Source organism: Protopterus annectens, chromosome 4.part0 (assembly GCF_019279795.1).
Source record: "Protopterus annectens isolate FY-2018-M chromosome 4.part0, PAN1.0, whole genome shotgun sequence".
Classification (NCBI taxonomy): Eukaryota; Metazoa; Chordata; order Ceratodontiformes; family Protopteridae; genus Protopterus; species Protopterus annectens.
Window position 1 is genome coordinate 1,587,049,904 of NC_056733.1, and position 15,347 is coordinate 1,587,065,250.

General features: G+C 44.9%; 1 protein-coding gene across 1 annotated transcript in view; it reads left to right on the plus strand.

Annotated features, from left to right (window-relative positions):
• The window catches only part of RNF44 (ring finger protein 44), a 985,912-nt gene that overhangs the window by 399,658 nt on the left and 570,907 nt on the right, over positions 1–15,347 (plus strand). The window contains exon 3 of the mRNA XM_044069361.1: positions 2,583–2,744. Coding sequence (XP_043925296.1) covers positions 2,583–2,744 — 162 coding nt within the window. The remainder of the gene's footprint in view (positions 1–2,582; positions 2,745–15,347) is intronic.

Genomic DNA, 15,347 nt, shown 5'->3' on the forward strand with positions numbered 1-15,347 from the left:
CACAGTGATGTGGTACATAAACAAACAGGGGGGAACTCATCCATACCCCCTGTGCAGACTAGCCATGACCCTTTGGAACACAGCTCTGGAATTGCAAATCCAACTTCAGGCACAATTCCTGCCAGAGAAGGAAAACACACTGGCAGACAGCCTAAGCAGAAATATGACGGATCCACACAAATGGAAGTTGCATCCTCAAGTTTTCACAAAGATAACTCGGGCATGGGGACAGCCAGACATAGATCTCTTTGCTACCCACAGAAATTACCAACTGAAAAAAATTTGCTCAAGGACCTATCATCCACAGGCCTGGAAAGTGGACGCACTTTCCTTCAATCGGACAACATTGACAGTCTATGCCTTTCCGCCTCTCCCTCTGCTGCCCAAAGTTCTATTAAAAGCCAGAGCAGGGAGGCCGAAAATGATTCTCATTGCTCCAGACTGGCCAAGACAACACTGGTATCCACTCCTGAAGAGCCTGATGCATTCCCCACCATAGATCCTACCTCTAGTGCCTCTTCTGTTGTCCCAGCACAACTTCAAAACTCTTCACAGCCAGCTCAAAACCCTAAATCTAGCCGCATGGAGAATCCCTTGATTTCACAACATACCCTCCTCTCCAAGGAGGTGCAGGATGTCATCTTGGAGGCCAGAAGACCTTATACTAGAAAAGCCTACTCCGGCAAATGGAAGCTGTTTTGTGCCTGGAATCAGAAAAAGGGCCAGAATCCTTGGGTAATAAATATACCTCAAATATTACAGTACCTAGCTGAGATGTTAAACAGTGGACTTTCCTTCTCCTCCATCAAAATCCATGCTTCAGCCATTTCTGCACAATACAACACAGATCCTCCTTTATTCTCTCATCCTCTCTTAAGACAGTTCCTCAGAGGGGCTAAGAATATAAAACCCCCAAAGAAACCACCAGTCCCTGCTTGGGACCTCAACTTCATATTGGAAAAACTGACCCTTCCTCCATTTGAGCCAGCTGCTTCAACAGAACTACAATATTTGTCATGGAAACAGCCTTCCTTCTGGCTATCACCTCAGCACGCAGGGTTTCGGAACTACAGGCACTCATGGCTGTGCAACCTTTCATCATTTTCCATCAGGACAGAGTTTCCTTACGAACCAACCCTACCTTTATGCCAAAGGTAGTTTCCAGCGTAGCCTTGAATCAGACTATCCACTTACCTACCTTTTACCCTAACCCACAAAACAAAGGGGAAAGACTACTGCATTCCTTGGACATTCACAGACAACTACGTTATTATTTGGACAGGACAAAGCCATTCAGGAAATCCGAGCAACTCTTTATGTCCTATGCTACAGGTGCTCAAGGAAAGGCCATCTCCAAACAGACAATCTCAAAATGGATAGCCCACTGCATACGCTTTTGTTACTCATTTCATGGAAAAGCTGTGCCTTCAAGCATCAGGTCCCACTCCACAAGGGCCACAGCTACCTGTGCAGCTTTCCTCAGGGGGGTTCCTACCAAGGACATTTTGGAAGCAGCTACTTGGAGTTCAGTGCACACTTTCTCCAAACACTATCACCTTCCACTTTACTCAAAATCTAGAGCGGGATTTGCCACAGCTGTCTTGCAGGGCATCCTGGCTCCTCCTAGTTCCACTTAGTGCCTGCCACCCCTACTTAGCTTTGGGATTCTACCCATCTGTTATGACTGCAGCTGTATGCACAATGAACATAGTACAGTTTTGTACCTACCATAAATGTAGTTGTTCGAGTGCTCATACAGCTGCAGTCCAGGTTTCCCTCCCCCCATCCCCTCTTAGGACAGGCCTTATGGCAAACACCTTCTCATACAACCTATTTGGGGTTTTCTTTTATGGTGTATTTGCTTGCAAATTACTGTTTTTTGTTTATTCTTTATTGCATGACTACATAAGTTTATGTTTTGCCTTCCTTCTGGGGACACCTGACATCTGGGGCAAGAAAAACTGAAGAAGATGGTGTCAGCTGGCTCTCTTATACCCCTGCCGCACTGACATCAGGGAAGAAGCGACGAAAACCGACTCCGGACCTAGACTTTGGAATTCGGCCGACCGAGGACCCGCCTGATGGCAGGATAACCCATCTGTTATGACTGCAGCTGTATGAGCACTCGAACATCTACATTTATGGTAGGTACAAAACTGTACTTTTTTTCACATTGGGAAAGAACTGGAGAGCACACGAGAAATGCCATCCATTTTTATACCAGAATGAGAAGTGAGTAACATCGAGCAAGGGGGGACAATCCTAGGAAGTGAATACTAATGGGAAAAAAATGATAATCAGCACTGAGGAAGTATGACTGCTGTGTTTTGTTTTTGCTGCAACAGCCTTTCTCAAATCTCCATTTTGGTGAGAAGCATGCACAAGATTTATGTGGATGGTTGACTTAAATTAGAAAGTGTACAGGTACTGAGAGTCTGATCTCTAAAACATGTCTCAGTCGTAGCAGTTTTGCCAGTGAAAACTGAGTAGTAATGGTAGCAGTAATGTCTTTATTACAGTAAGAATTTAGTCCTTGCATAAATTCTCTCTTGAATGAACATGTTATTTACCCTTTCTTGAAGCCCTTACAAAGGATAGAAAATGAAGCAGAGATGAGAGGGGAGCAGCACTCTCTTGGAGGATTCAGTTATCCAACTACACATCACCCCCCAACCTTGCCTCCTTCTGTACCACTGCAGTACCTTCCACATGACCACTTGCATCAAGAACTACCATTTGGAGTGGTGAGTTATTTTCTTCTCATTTTAATTTCTGTGACTCCTTGAGTTTCTAAGTCAACTTTTAAATTAATGCATTTTCTCTGGAGAGCCTAACATAGGAGCCTGTTGTTCTTTCTCCTATGTATATACATTTTAAAATGAGTGTAACTGTGTCAGGAATATGTGGATCGCCCTGCTAAAACCATTAAGCGTAACAGTTGCAGTATTCTTCACTCTTGGGATATCCTGCCCAGGATAGCCGAATGTCCGGCCAGCATACTAATGCCTTTGCACTTTCTGGGTGTTGTATGTCAGATGTACTAGGTGTAAGGTACATAAGTCACATTCAAGTGCCTAATTCTCAGAACTTCTTGTTGCCAGTCAGAACTCTTACCTTTGAATTTGCTCTGCAAGCTGTTTACCAAGTTGGTTCAACAACCGAGCCTTCTGAAGATAAGTGCCCCATTGGAACCTCTTTCTTCCTTGTTTATTCTTTTTGCTTTAATTTACATTTCATCCAGGATGGGAAAATGTAAGGGGGGGTGGCAGATTCCCCATAAAGATAGATACGATAAGTGCCTTTTTTGTTTGGGTATTACACACGATCATATGCAGTGTGGGATAGTTTGTCCCTAAGACACCCTGCAATCTTCTGTCATCTCTTTTTATTTATATTTGAAGATCCAGAAGTTGAAACTTTTGGCTCTGGATATCATGGCTGAATGATGTTCAACTGCCACTTAGGAAAGCCAAAATGGGATGTTTTGATCCTGTTGTCCAGCCTTCTTTGTACGTCTCCAGGTTAGATGAAGAACCAGAGGGCCATCCACTGCCTATGTCAGCTCTCTCTGCCGTGGCACAGTTGAAGGCTGACACAGAGCTGTCTACCCACATGTCCACTAAGGCTATATGCCTACGTTTGACGCAGATGTGAAGGGGGAGCCGTTGGTGATTATTTCAGAGGAGCCTATGGGGATTCCCCAAATGCTTGTTATGGAAGAGGTGCATGGTACCCTCACTGAATCTCAGCAGGGGTCTGAACCTCCTAAATTAGTTTAAGCTTTTTTTTTTTCTTTGAAAAAGAAGCAGAAGTCTTAGCATCACCACAAAGAATGGCAGGATTTTACTTTGGAGCTTTGCAACACTCTTTTGACTGTTAAAGCCCCTGCAAGGATTTTCTGTTCCTGCTTCTGTTCCCAGGTCTTGCACTCCTTCCAAATGTCCTAGGGAATGTGATTCTTCTGATGACAAGTTAGGCCCTGATGAGGAGTCATTGGCTTACTGTTCTCATATCCACTCTGTTCTTGCTCTGGGTCCTGAAGAGGATTACATTTTCCTGACTCTGCTATGGAAAAATTGCCTTTTGGAGTTGTGGTGGTACGTTTGATGGAACAGTTTAAGTGGAGCTGTTCCCAGGTTTCTGACGTTCAGAAAAGATTCTATGAATTCTTGCAAATAGATTCTTCTTTGCCATCTGCATTCTCTGTAGTGCTAGATGCCCTTTTGGGTACTTTCACTGCAGATTCTCAACTTCCTGCCTCTGAGAAACCAGGTTCTATAAAGTTTCTGAAGTTCAAAAGTGTTTTGTATAAAAGCCCTCTCTCTGATTGATTATGCTGTTATTTCAGTAGCCACTGATAAACCATTAAAGTTGCTGATTTCTTTTAAGCTTTTTACCTGTTAATAAGTACAGCCTTGCCATGGACAGGAAGGATAAAAAAAGTATATACCTCTGCTTCTTTAACATTTAGGGTTATTAATTACCAGACCCATATGACTAGCTTTTCTCTCTCTTCATGGAGGCATCTGGCTGATATGACTGATTCAGACAGTAAGACTTCTGCCATTTCATTTTAGAGCTCTGCTTGTCAGATGGCTTGTTCTGTTAAATGTAGATGTTCTTCATCTCACATTGCTGCAGTCCTTACTTATGGGTAGTCCGCTGTCCTCGGTCGGCCCGAATACCAAAGTATTAGGCTGACGTCGGTCATGGGCGCCTAGATCTGACATCAGAGCGTCAGGGTATAAAGGCGCATGACCGGCGCCATATCCTCAGTCTTTTGCCGCATGGTCCGATGCAGAAGCAGCGTTGCAAGTGCCGTTCGCTCTGAAATTTTTGTTTTGAGTTTCAGACCGATACTAAGTTGGGCTAAGTACCCGTTGGGAATATTTTTGTTTTTCTTGCCTCAGTTACTTACCGGATGTCAGAAAAAGTGAATAATTGTATTTCTTGTGGGAAACAGATACCGCATAGGGATTACCACTCGCTTTGTATTCCTTGTTTGGGTCGGAGCACGACGTAGTCGGGTGTCGGTTTTGTGCTAGGTTTAATAAGCGCACTATAAAACGGAGGTTAGATTGCGCTAGGTTAGTCTTTGGCAAGAGGTGTAATTATAATATGCCGTCGGATGTTCCGCCCGCTTCTACTAAGAAGCGCAAAGACAAATCTTTAAAGCCTAGGCAGGATGATTCGTCCGTTTCGGACGCCGGACCTTTAGAAGCTACAGCTGAACAGGTGGATCCGGCTGAAGTTTCTGTTGAGTCCCAGGGGGAAACTTTAATTTTACAGGATGTGGCCTCTCAGGAGGCAGGTCAGGCTGAAGGGGCCTCTCAGGTTACTATTCTCCCTTCTATGCCTAAGGTAGTTAGGTCTTCTGCTACTGTTTCTAAGGCTTCTTCTAAGGGCAGGTCTGTTTTGCCTTCCTCTGGTGTCAGTTCTGGTTCTTCAGGGTCAGTGCCTAAAAAGCACATGCTTAAAATAGCAGAGGATTTGATTACTTTAATTAGAGGTTCTATGCCCCCTCCTGATAAGAGGCCCAGGATGGAGCCAGAGTTGGAAAGTTTGGAGCAGGCCTCAGATGATTCAGAGTCTTCTGCTGAAGACATTCAAGATTTCCCTCCTTATTCTGATTCTGATGCAGAGGATTCTACTCCTTCTGCTTCTCCTCCAGAGGATTTTTCGTTTTCAGAAACTCTGCACTCCATGAGGGAGCATTTTAAGTGGGAAGGACAGGATTACTCTGATTCACGGAAGAGACTTAGGGAGTTCTTGTTTTTACCACAGCATAGACCCTTAGCTATACCTCCGGTTTTGGATGTTGTTTCAGATGTTTTCTCGGAAGCCTCCCTTAATCCAGATTCTGTGCCTCCTGCCCCAGTTAAACCGGACAGGTATTACAGGGTGCCTGAGGCTCATAAATATCTGTAAAAGAGTCCTAGGGCGGACCCAGAAACTATTAGTCAGGGGCCTAAGGGTGTTAGAGCCTCTGTTGTTAGGAATCCGGTTCCTCTGGATAAGGAAGCTAGAGCTTTGGATAGATGGGGTAAGAAGGTGTATACCTCTTCTACTTTAGCAATGAGAGCTTTGAACTGCCAGTTTCATATGTTGAAGTATCAGAATTTCCTCCTTTCTCAGCTAAGATCTAAAGTGGATGCTTTGGCAGAGGGCATAGAGTGTAAAGAATTGCAGGATTTAGTGCATGTTTCTGAACAGGTGGGTAAGCACTCTTTGCAATGTGGTTTTGATGCTTTACAGGCTTCTTCCAGGGTGGCTGCCACTGGTTCAGTTATTCGTAGGCACGCCTGGCTTAAGGATCAGAATTTGTCTGAGCATGTTAAGTCTAGAATTCTGGATGCCCTTTACAGTCTGAAGTTTTGTTTGGTCCTCCTGTGGAGTCAGTCTTAAAGAAAATGGAAGACAAGGCTAAGTCTATGCAGACTGTTAAAGATTTTTGCAGGTACAACCTCCAAAGTTTAGTAGAAATTGGCCTACTAAGGGGTGGACGTACCCTTCTTCTGATTCTCAGTCTAGGGGTAGATCTAGGCGTGGTAGGGGCAGAGCTCAGAGTACCTTCAGGCCGAGACAATGGAGTTCGCCTGCTCAATCTGCTGGTGAGGGCAGGGGCCAGTCCTTTCGTAAACAGGCCCAATGACCTGCATTTTCAGCTGCCAGATTCTTCTTGCCTGGCAGCTCCTTTGGGAGGAAAGCTGGCTCTTTTCAAGCAAAATTGGCATTTAGTCACCCAGGACAAATGGGTATTGGACATTATAAACCGAGGTTACAAGTTCTATTTCCATACCATGCCTCCTTTCAAGGGCATGCCAGACGTCCCTCCTCGACAAAGGATAGAGGCTCACAGACAAATTTCTTTACTTCTTCAAATAGGAGCTATACAGCCAGTTCCTCTGTCAGAAGTGGGCCTAGGATTTTATTCTCGCCTGTTTCTAGTTCCAAAGAAAGGGAACACATGGAGACCAATTTTGGATTTATCTGTCCTCAACACTTACCTGGACATTCCAAAGTTCAAGATGCTGACTTTACAACAACTTTTACCTCTGTTGGGAAAAGATCATTGGATGGTTACTCTGGATCTCAAAGAGGCTTACCTTCATGTTCCTATCAGGCCCAGTTGCAGGAGGTACCTGCGTTTTTGGGCTGGAAATTTACATTATCAGTTCTCTGCATTGCCCTTTGGCTTATCTACTGCCCAGAGTGTTCACAAAGGTTCTGGCTCCAGTGATAGCCTTTTTCAGACTAAGAGGAATACAGATTTATCCTTATTTGGACGATTGCCTGATTATTGCACAAGAAAAGGACGAACTTCTTCATCATCTACAATATGTGATGGCAGTGTTAAGATGCCTAGGGTATTCTGTGAACGAAACAAAGTCCAGTCTAGTACCCTCTCAGGACATGTGCTTTCTGGGTGTGAGACTGAATACAGCTTCCCAGATGGCTTTTTGACCCCGGACAAACAAAGAAGCCTTTCTCTTTATTTCCATCAAATGTCTCTACGGTCCAGGCTGACTGCAAGGACAGTCCTTCAAGCCTTGGGGTTCATGGCATCTTGTATTCTGGTGCTTCCCAATGCCAAATTGCATATGAGGAAGCTTCAATGGTATCTCAAAAATGTATGGACACAGCACTGCCAAGATCTAGACACTGTCATTCAGATAATACCTTGCATTCAGAAGGAGTTGTTGTGGTGGGCTCAGGAATGTCACCTAAACAAGGGACTCTATGTGACCCGGCCAGAGGCGAGTCAGATTCTAACGACAGATGCCTCGGACAAGGCTTGGGGAGCACGCCTCAATGGAAAATGGGTGCAAAACACGTGGCCTGTCAAACTCCAACATTTGCATATCAACTTGAAGGAAATGTTAGCAGTCCAGTTTGCATTGATGGCTTTCAAAGATTTACTTCACCCAGGGCAGGTGTTGATTCAAACAGACAACACTACTGTCATGTGGTACATCAACAAGCAAGGGGGAACCCATTCTTACCCTCTTTGCAGGCAAGCGATGATTCTGTGGGAAACTGCTCTCAATCTACAACTCAATCTTCAGGCAAGGTTTCTTCCAGGAGCACAGAACTCCTTAGCAGATGTGTTGAGCAGACAAATAGTGGATGCTCACGAGTGGAAATTGGATCCTCATGTATTTCAAAAGTTGACAGTGTTATGGGGAACTCCAGACATAGATCTGTTCGCTTCTCCACTAAATTACCAGTTGCCAAAGTTTTGCACAAAAATGTTTCATCACACAGCTTGGAAGGTGGACGCTCTATCATTCAGTTGGAACAATCTGCATGTATATGCCTTTCCACCTCTGCCTCTTCTTCCCAAAGTACTTTTGAAGGCCAGACAAGACAAGCCAACCATGATTTTGATAGCACCGGATTGGCCTCGACAACACTGGTACCCACTACTGAGGAGTTTAGTACGAGAACCTCCATGGCCTCTGCCTTTGATTCCGCACCTTCTGTCAAAAGAGGACAGTCACTTCCTCAATGTCAAGATTCAGTCTCTGCATCTAGCAGCCTGGCATATTCTGTTTTAGACTCTGGAGGGTCTCAGCTTCCACAACAAGTTTTGAATGTTATTTTGGAGGCCAGGAGACCTAGTACCAGGAAAGTTTACGCTGATAAATGGAGGAGATTTTTTGTTTGGAGCAAAGGGAAGGACTTTGATGTCTCCAAACCTGATTTAAGTGTTGCTCTTCAATATCTTACTGAATTATTGGACAAGGGTTTGTCTTTCTCCTCGATAAAGGTCCATGCTGCAGCCATTTCTGCTCACTATGATTGTGACCCTCCTTTATTCTCTCATCCTTGGTTTAAGCAATTTCTTAGAGGGGCAAAGAATATAAGACCCCACGAGAGCTCCTACTCCTGCTTGGGATCTCAATTTTGTGTTGGAAAAACTTACTCTACAACCTTTTGAGCCTGCAGCTACTGCCGAGTTAAAGTATTTGTCATGGAAAACTGCTTTTTTGTTGGCCATTACCTCTGCAAGAAGGGTTTCTGAATTACAGGCCCTCATGGCAGTGGAGCCTTTCCTGATTTTTCATAAGGATAGGGTATCTTTGCGTACTAATCCTTCCTTTATGCCTAAAGTGGTTTCTAGTGTGGCCTTAAATCAAACTATTCATTTGCCTACTTTTTATGCAAACCCCCAAAATAGAGGGGAGAAAATGTTGCATACTTTGGATATTCACAGGCAGTTACGTTATTATTTGAGCAGAACCAAGGAGTTCAGACAGTCTCAGCAGTTGTTTGTTTCTTTTGCTTTGGGTTCACAGGGTAAACCTGTTTCAAAACAAACTATTTCTAAATGGATTGGGTTTTGTATTTCTTTCTGTTATTCCCATCATGGTAAGGAGATCCCTGCTGGAATCAGGCCTCATTCCACTAGGGCTACTGCTACTTGTACGGCCTTTCTAAGGGGGGTAGCTACAAAAGACATTTTGGAGGCAGCTACTTGGAGTTCAGTGCATACTTTTTCTAAACATTACCACCTTCCTCTTTATTCTAAGTCTAGGGCTGGATTTGCCACTGCAATTTTACAGGGCATTTTAGCGGCCCCTAATGCTTTATGATTTTTACCATCCTCCCTTTCCCGTTGCTTTGGGATTCTACCCATAAGTAAGGGCTGCAGCAATGTGAGATGAAGAACATAGTACAGTTTTGTACCTACCATAAATGTAGATGTTCGAAGATCCACATTGCTGCAGTCCAATTTACCCTCCCTCCTTCCCCACTGTAGTTTGACATGGTGCTATGCTTTAGGTGAAAGTTGTTGATGGGCATGTTTTTTGGGAGGTGTTCTGTTGTTGGCTGTGGCCTTTCTGGTTTGGCCTTCTGACATGTGGGGCAAGAAAAGACTGAGGATATGACGTCGGTCATGCGCCTTTATACCCTGACGCTCTGATGTCAGATCTAGGCGCCCATGACCGACGTCAGCCTAATACTTTGGTATTCGGGCCGACCGAGGACAGCGGACTACCCATAAGTAAGGACTGCAGCAATGTGGATCTTCGAACATCTACATTTATGGTAGGTACAAAACTGTACTTTATGATACTTCTGATGCCTCCTGTAGGGCAGCTGCATTTGGATTTGTAATGAGGTGGTATTCTTGGTTGCATCTCCAGACTCTGCTTGAAGACATCTAGGCCAAATTAGACTCCCCCTCAGACAACCAGAATCTCTTCAGCACTGGTGCTGCTGAGTTGTTTAAGATGTTTCAGGATTGGGGTAAAGTAATGCAGGCTTTGAAACAAATATGTTTCCTCTTCCTAGTTTCAGAGAAATGATCTATCCAAGCCTTTCTTTGTTCATAAGCAAACTAAACAGCCTTCTTTGGGGATGAGGGTTTCTAGGAGAGTTTTTCCAGGCAAGCTTTCTCAGGGCTGTAAGGTTAAAAAGCCTCCTTTTCTTGACAAATCTGATTCGGTTTGACATTTAGCCATTCATGCCCCTTGGCCAGATTTCTCTGTCCCACAGGTTGACTGTTACTTTTCCTGTTTGACAACAGATCACCACAGACAGTTGGGTACATTCCATTATGCAAAATGGTTATTTTATTGTCTGGAAGTCCCTTCCTCCATTCTCATGTCTTCCCCAACCTCCTCTTTGTCGGCTCCCACATTTCCTTCAGTTCTTCAGAATCTGTTGGTATAGGATAACCATCCAGCCTGTCTCCTTTTCTCGGCAAGAGCAAGTTTTCATTCCAGGATATTTCTGGTTCCTATGAAGGAGGGGGTGCGGAGGCACATTCTAGACCTGTCCTTTCTCAACACCTTACTCAAGGTTCCTTCTTTCAGGATGTTGACTCTTCTGACACTTTTACTTCTTTTGCATCACTTTTCCTTCTGTTGCATTCCCAAGTTTTTCTGGTATCCCTGAATTTGAAGGACACTTACTTCCACATTTCTGTTTTCTTTCTCTCTCTCTCTCTCTCCAGGAAGTTTGTTTCTCCATTTCTTCCTCTCATTATCAGTTCTCTGCTTTGCCTTTTGGTCTTTCTACAGTTTCAAGGGTCTTTATTAAATGTCCGGCCCCTGTAATAGCCTTTTACAGACTTCATGAAATTCAGATATTCCCTAACTTGGACAGCCTTTTTATTCAAGCCCCCTCTCAGCAGGTCCTGTTTCAGTATCTACACTTCACTATGCTTCTTCTACTCAGTGTGGAGTTCGCCCTTAATCACCAAATGTCTGTGTTGACTCCCTCTCAAGACCAAGTGTTCCCAGGTTAAGATTCAGATCTTTCCAATGTTTGCTTGCATCCCATCTGCCAAGGTCCCTTCTTTGACTACTTATTTCCAGATGTTCATCGTGCATACAGCTGCAGTCATAACAGATGGGTTCTCCTGCCGTCAGGCTGGTCCTCGGTCGGCCGAATTCCAAAGTCTAGGTCCGGCGTCGGTTGTCGTCGCTTCTTCCCTGACGTCAGTGCGACAGGGGTATAAAAGAACCAGCCGACGCCATTTTCTTCAGTCTTTCTTGCCGCGTGGTGCCCGAAGCAGAAGCAGTTCGCAAGTGCCGGTCGGCCAGCTCCTGAGATTATGAAAAATTTGGAAACCGAAGTCTTCTTAAAAGCTAAGTACCCCATTGGGGAAATTTTCTTGCCTCAAACCGATGTCAGACAAAGTTAATAATTGTATTTCTTGTGGGAAGCAAATACCGCATAAGGATTTCCATTCCCTCTGTATACCTTGTTTAGGCCCAGACCACGACGTCTCGGTCTGTCACTTTTGTGCTACATTCAACAAACGCACTATTAAGCGTCGGGCGGAGTTCGCCCAGCATTTTTTTCGGAAAGCATTTAACTATACCATGTCGTCGGATACTCTGACTCCGGTTTTGTCTAAAAAACGCAGAGACAAGGACCGACACTCAAGGTCCGCGGCCTCTACCGACACCACGCCAAAGCCGACTACACGTGGTCCGGTTCTCAGTGAGGCGCCTATGCAGCCCCTGGTTACCGACGACACATCTTTGGCGGTGTCTCCTGTACCCGAGGTCGCAGGCTCCTCGGCCCACACCCCGACTACAGATACCGAAGCCACTCTTGGCGTTGAAACACAGAATGTGGACAGGTCCACCTCCACTCAAGGTGTCTTCAGACGTTCCTCTTCTTTCTCCATCAAGGCTTTCACCAAGTCTAAAGCAACCATGCACCCTAAGAGACCAGCTACACAGGGCCCATCTCCAGGCCCCATGCCTAAGAAACAGATGCTTAAAATGGCTGAGGATTTAATTACTCTAATCAGAGGTTCTCTGCCACCTCTGGACAAAAGGCCCAGAGTGGAGGAAGATTAACCCTCCTCTGATCAGGGCTCCATTATTTCAGAACACTCTGATGATCAGGAACAGTCTTACTCCCCTTTTGAAGACTCTGATGCAGAGGAGTCTATTCCTTCTGTATCCCCCCCTGAGGATTACTCATTTGGGGAAACTTTGCATACCTTAAGGGAACACTTCCACTGGGAAGGTCAGGATTATTCAGATTCCAAGAAAAGGCTCAGGGAATTTCTTTTGTTACCCCAGCACAGGCCTCTGGCTATACCTCCTGTCTTGGACATCCTAGATGATGTTTACTCTGAGGCCTGCCTTTACCCGGACTCTCTACCTCCAGCTCCAGTTAAGCCTGACGGGTACTACAGGGTTCCTGACTCACACCAATTTCTTTACAAAAGCCATGCTGCTGACCTAGAAACCATCTCACAGGGGCCCAAGGGAGTTGAGGCTTCCATTGCCAAAAATCCATTGCCTTCCGGTCCAGATCCTTAGAAAGGTGGGGAAAAAAGGTATATACCTCGGCTACCTTAACCATGAGGGCCTTAAACTGCCAGTTTCATATGCTGAAATACCAACAGTTTCTGTTATCTCAATTGAAAAGTAAAATGTCACAACCTGAACAACCAGACTTGGAGTTGCAGGATTTGATGCATAGTGCAGAACAAGTGGGTAAACATACCTTACAATGTGGTTTTGATGCTCTAGAGGCCTCATGTAGAGCTGCTATTACAGGCTCAGTCATACGTAGGCATGCCTGGCTCAAGGAACAAGCCTTGCCTGATCATGTCAAAGCTAAATTACTAGACGCCCCTCTTCAAAAGGATGTACTATTTGGGGCAAATGCTGAGGAAGTATTACGGAAAATGGAGGAAAAAGCTAAATCAATGCAAACTGTGAAAGAGTTTCTGCAGGTTCAACCCCCACGTTTTAGTAGAAATTGGCCTTCCAAAAACTGGTCCTTTCCTGCCACAGACAGACCCCAAAGAGGCAGATACAGGCGCCCGAGGGGCAGAGGACAATCACAAGGATCGTACAGAGGCAGACAATGGCAAGCTCCTACACAAGGAGGTGGTGAGGACAACTCACAATCTTTAAGAAAGCAAACCCAATGACTTTCCCCTTTGCAGGCCAACAAGGTCTCAAATGGCAGCCCCCTTAGGATGAAAGCTGGCACTATTCTCAAAAAATTGGCATGTTGTCACAAAGGACAAATGGATACTGGACATTATAAACAGAGGCTACAAATTCCATTTTCATACCCTTCCAAAAATGAGAGGCATGCCAAAACTGCCACACAATCAAAGGGCAGAGGCACAAAAGCAAATTTCAGAGCTTATAAACATGAAAGCTATTCAGGAGGTACCTACACACGAACAAGGTCAAGGTTTTTATTCCAGGCTATTTCTGGTGCCAAGGAAGGGAAAAGATTGGAGACCTATTTTGGATCTTTCAATCCTAAACACATTCCTACTCGTACCAAAATTCAAGATGCTCACTCTACAGCAACTTCTTTCCATGCTGGGCAAGGAGTCTTGGCTGGTAACATTGGACCTCAAGGAGGCATACCTGCATGTCCCAATCGGACAAAATTGCAGAAGATACCTCAGATTTCTTGCAGGTTCAACCCATTATCAATTCTCTGCATTGCCCTTTGGCTTATCTACTGTGCCCAGAGTATTCATGAAATGCCTGGCATCAGTAATTGCCTACTGCAGACCTCAAGGGATACAAATATACCCTTATTTGGACGACTGCCTGATCCAAGCGGACAGCAAGCACATTCTTCTGAAACATCTGGCTTATGTAATAATGTTATTAAACTCTCTGGGATACACAGTCAACAAAGAGAAATCAAGGCTAATACCCTCTCGGAGTATAACTTTCCTGGGTGCCAGTTTGTACACAAACACCCAGATGGCCTACTTCACGCCAGAGAAGCAGGGGCAACTAATTCAGTATTTCAGAACACTGGCAAATTGCACCAGGCTGACTGCAAGGAAAATCCTGCAGGCTCTGGGATTCATGGCATCTTGCATCTTACTAATCCCATGTGCAAAGCTGCATATGAGAAAACTACAATGGTACCTAAAAAACATATGGTCTCAACACAGCCACAGTTTGGAAACAATAATACCACTAATTCCATGTCTGCAAAATGAATTTCTATGGTGGGCTCAAGCATGTCAAACAAACACAGGTCTTCCATTCAGCAAGCCTCAAGCAAATCAAGTCATCACAACAGACGCCTCTGACTACGCCTGGGGGGCGCACATGACAGACCGGTGCATTCAGGGCAAATGGTCCCAAAAAGTAAAGCACCTACACATCAATCAAAAAGAAATGCTAGCAGTAATAAATGCTATTATAGCTTTCTAGGACCTTCTACAACCAGGTCAACTATTGATAACGGACAACACCACAGTTATGTGGTACATAAACAAGCAGGGAGGAACACATTCTTATCCCCTATGCAGACTGGCCATGTCACTTTGGAACATGGCCATGGACTTACAAATGGAACTACAAGCACAGTACTTGCCAGGCAAGGAAATCACGCTGGCAGACAACCTAAGCAGGAATATGACAGATCCACACGAATGGAAGTTGCATCCAAAAGTTTTTACAGAAATAATCCAAGAATGGGGAAGGCCAGACCTAGATCTCTTTGCCTCCCACAAAAATCATCAATTGACAAAATTCTTCTCGAGGATCTTCCATCCAAAGGCCTGGAGAGTTGGACGCTCTCTCTTTCAGTTGGACATCAATGACAGTTTATGCCTTCCCGCCTCTTCCTCTGCTGCCCAAAGTTCTGTTGAAGACCAGACCAGAGCAGACAGACCAAAGATGATCCTCATTGCTCCGGACTGGCCAAGGCAACACTGGTACCCACTCCTGAGGAGCCTGACGCATTCCCCTCCATGGACCCTGCCTCTAATGCCTCTTCTGACTCAGCACAGCTTCAAAACTCTTCACAGTCAGCTAAAAATGCTCAATCTAGCCACATGGAAGATTCCTTAGCATCACAGCAGGCCCTACTCTCCAAGG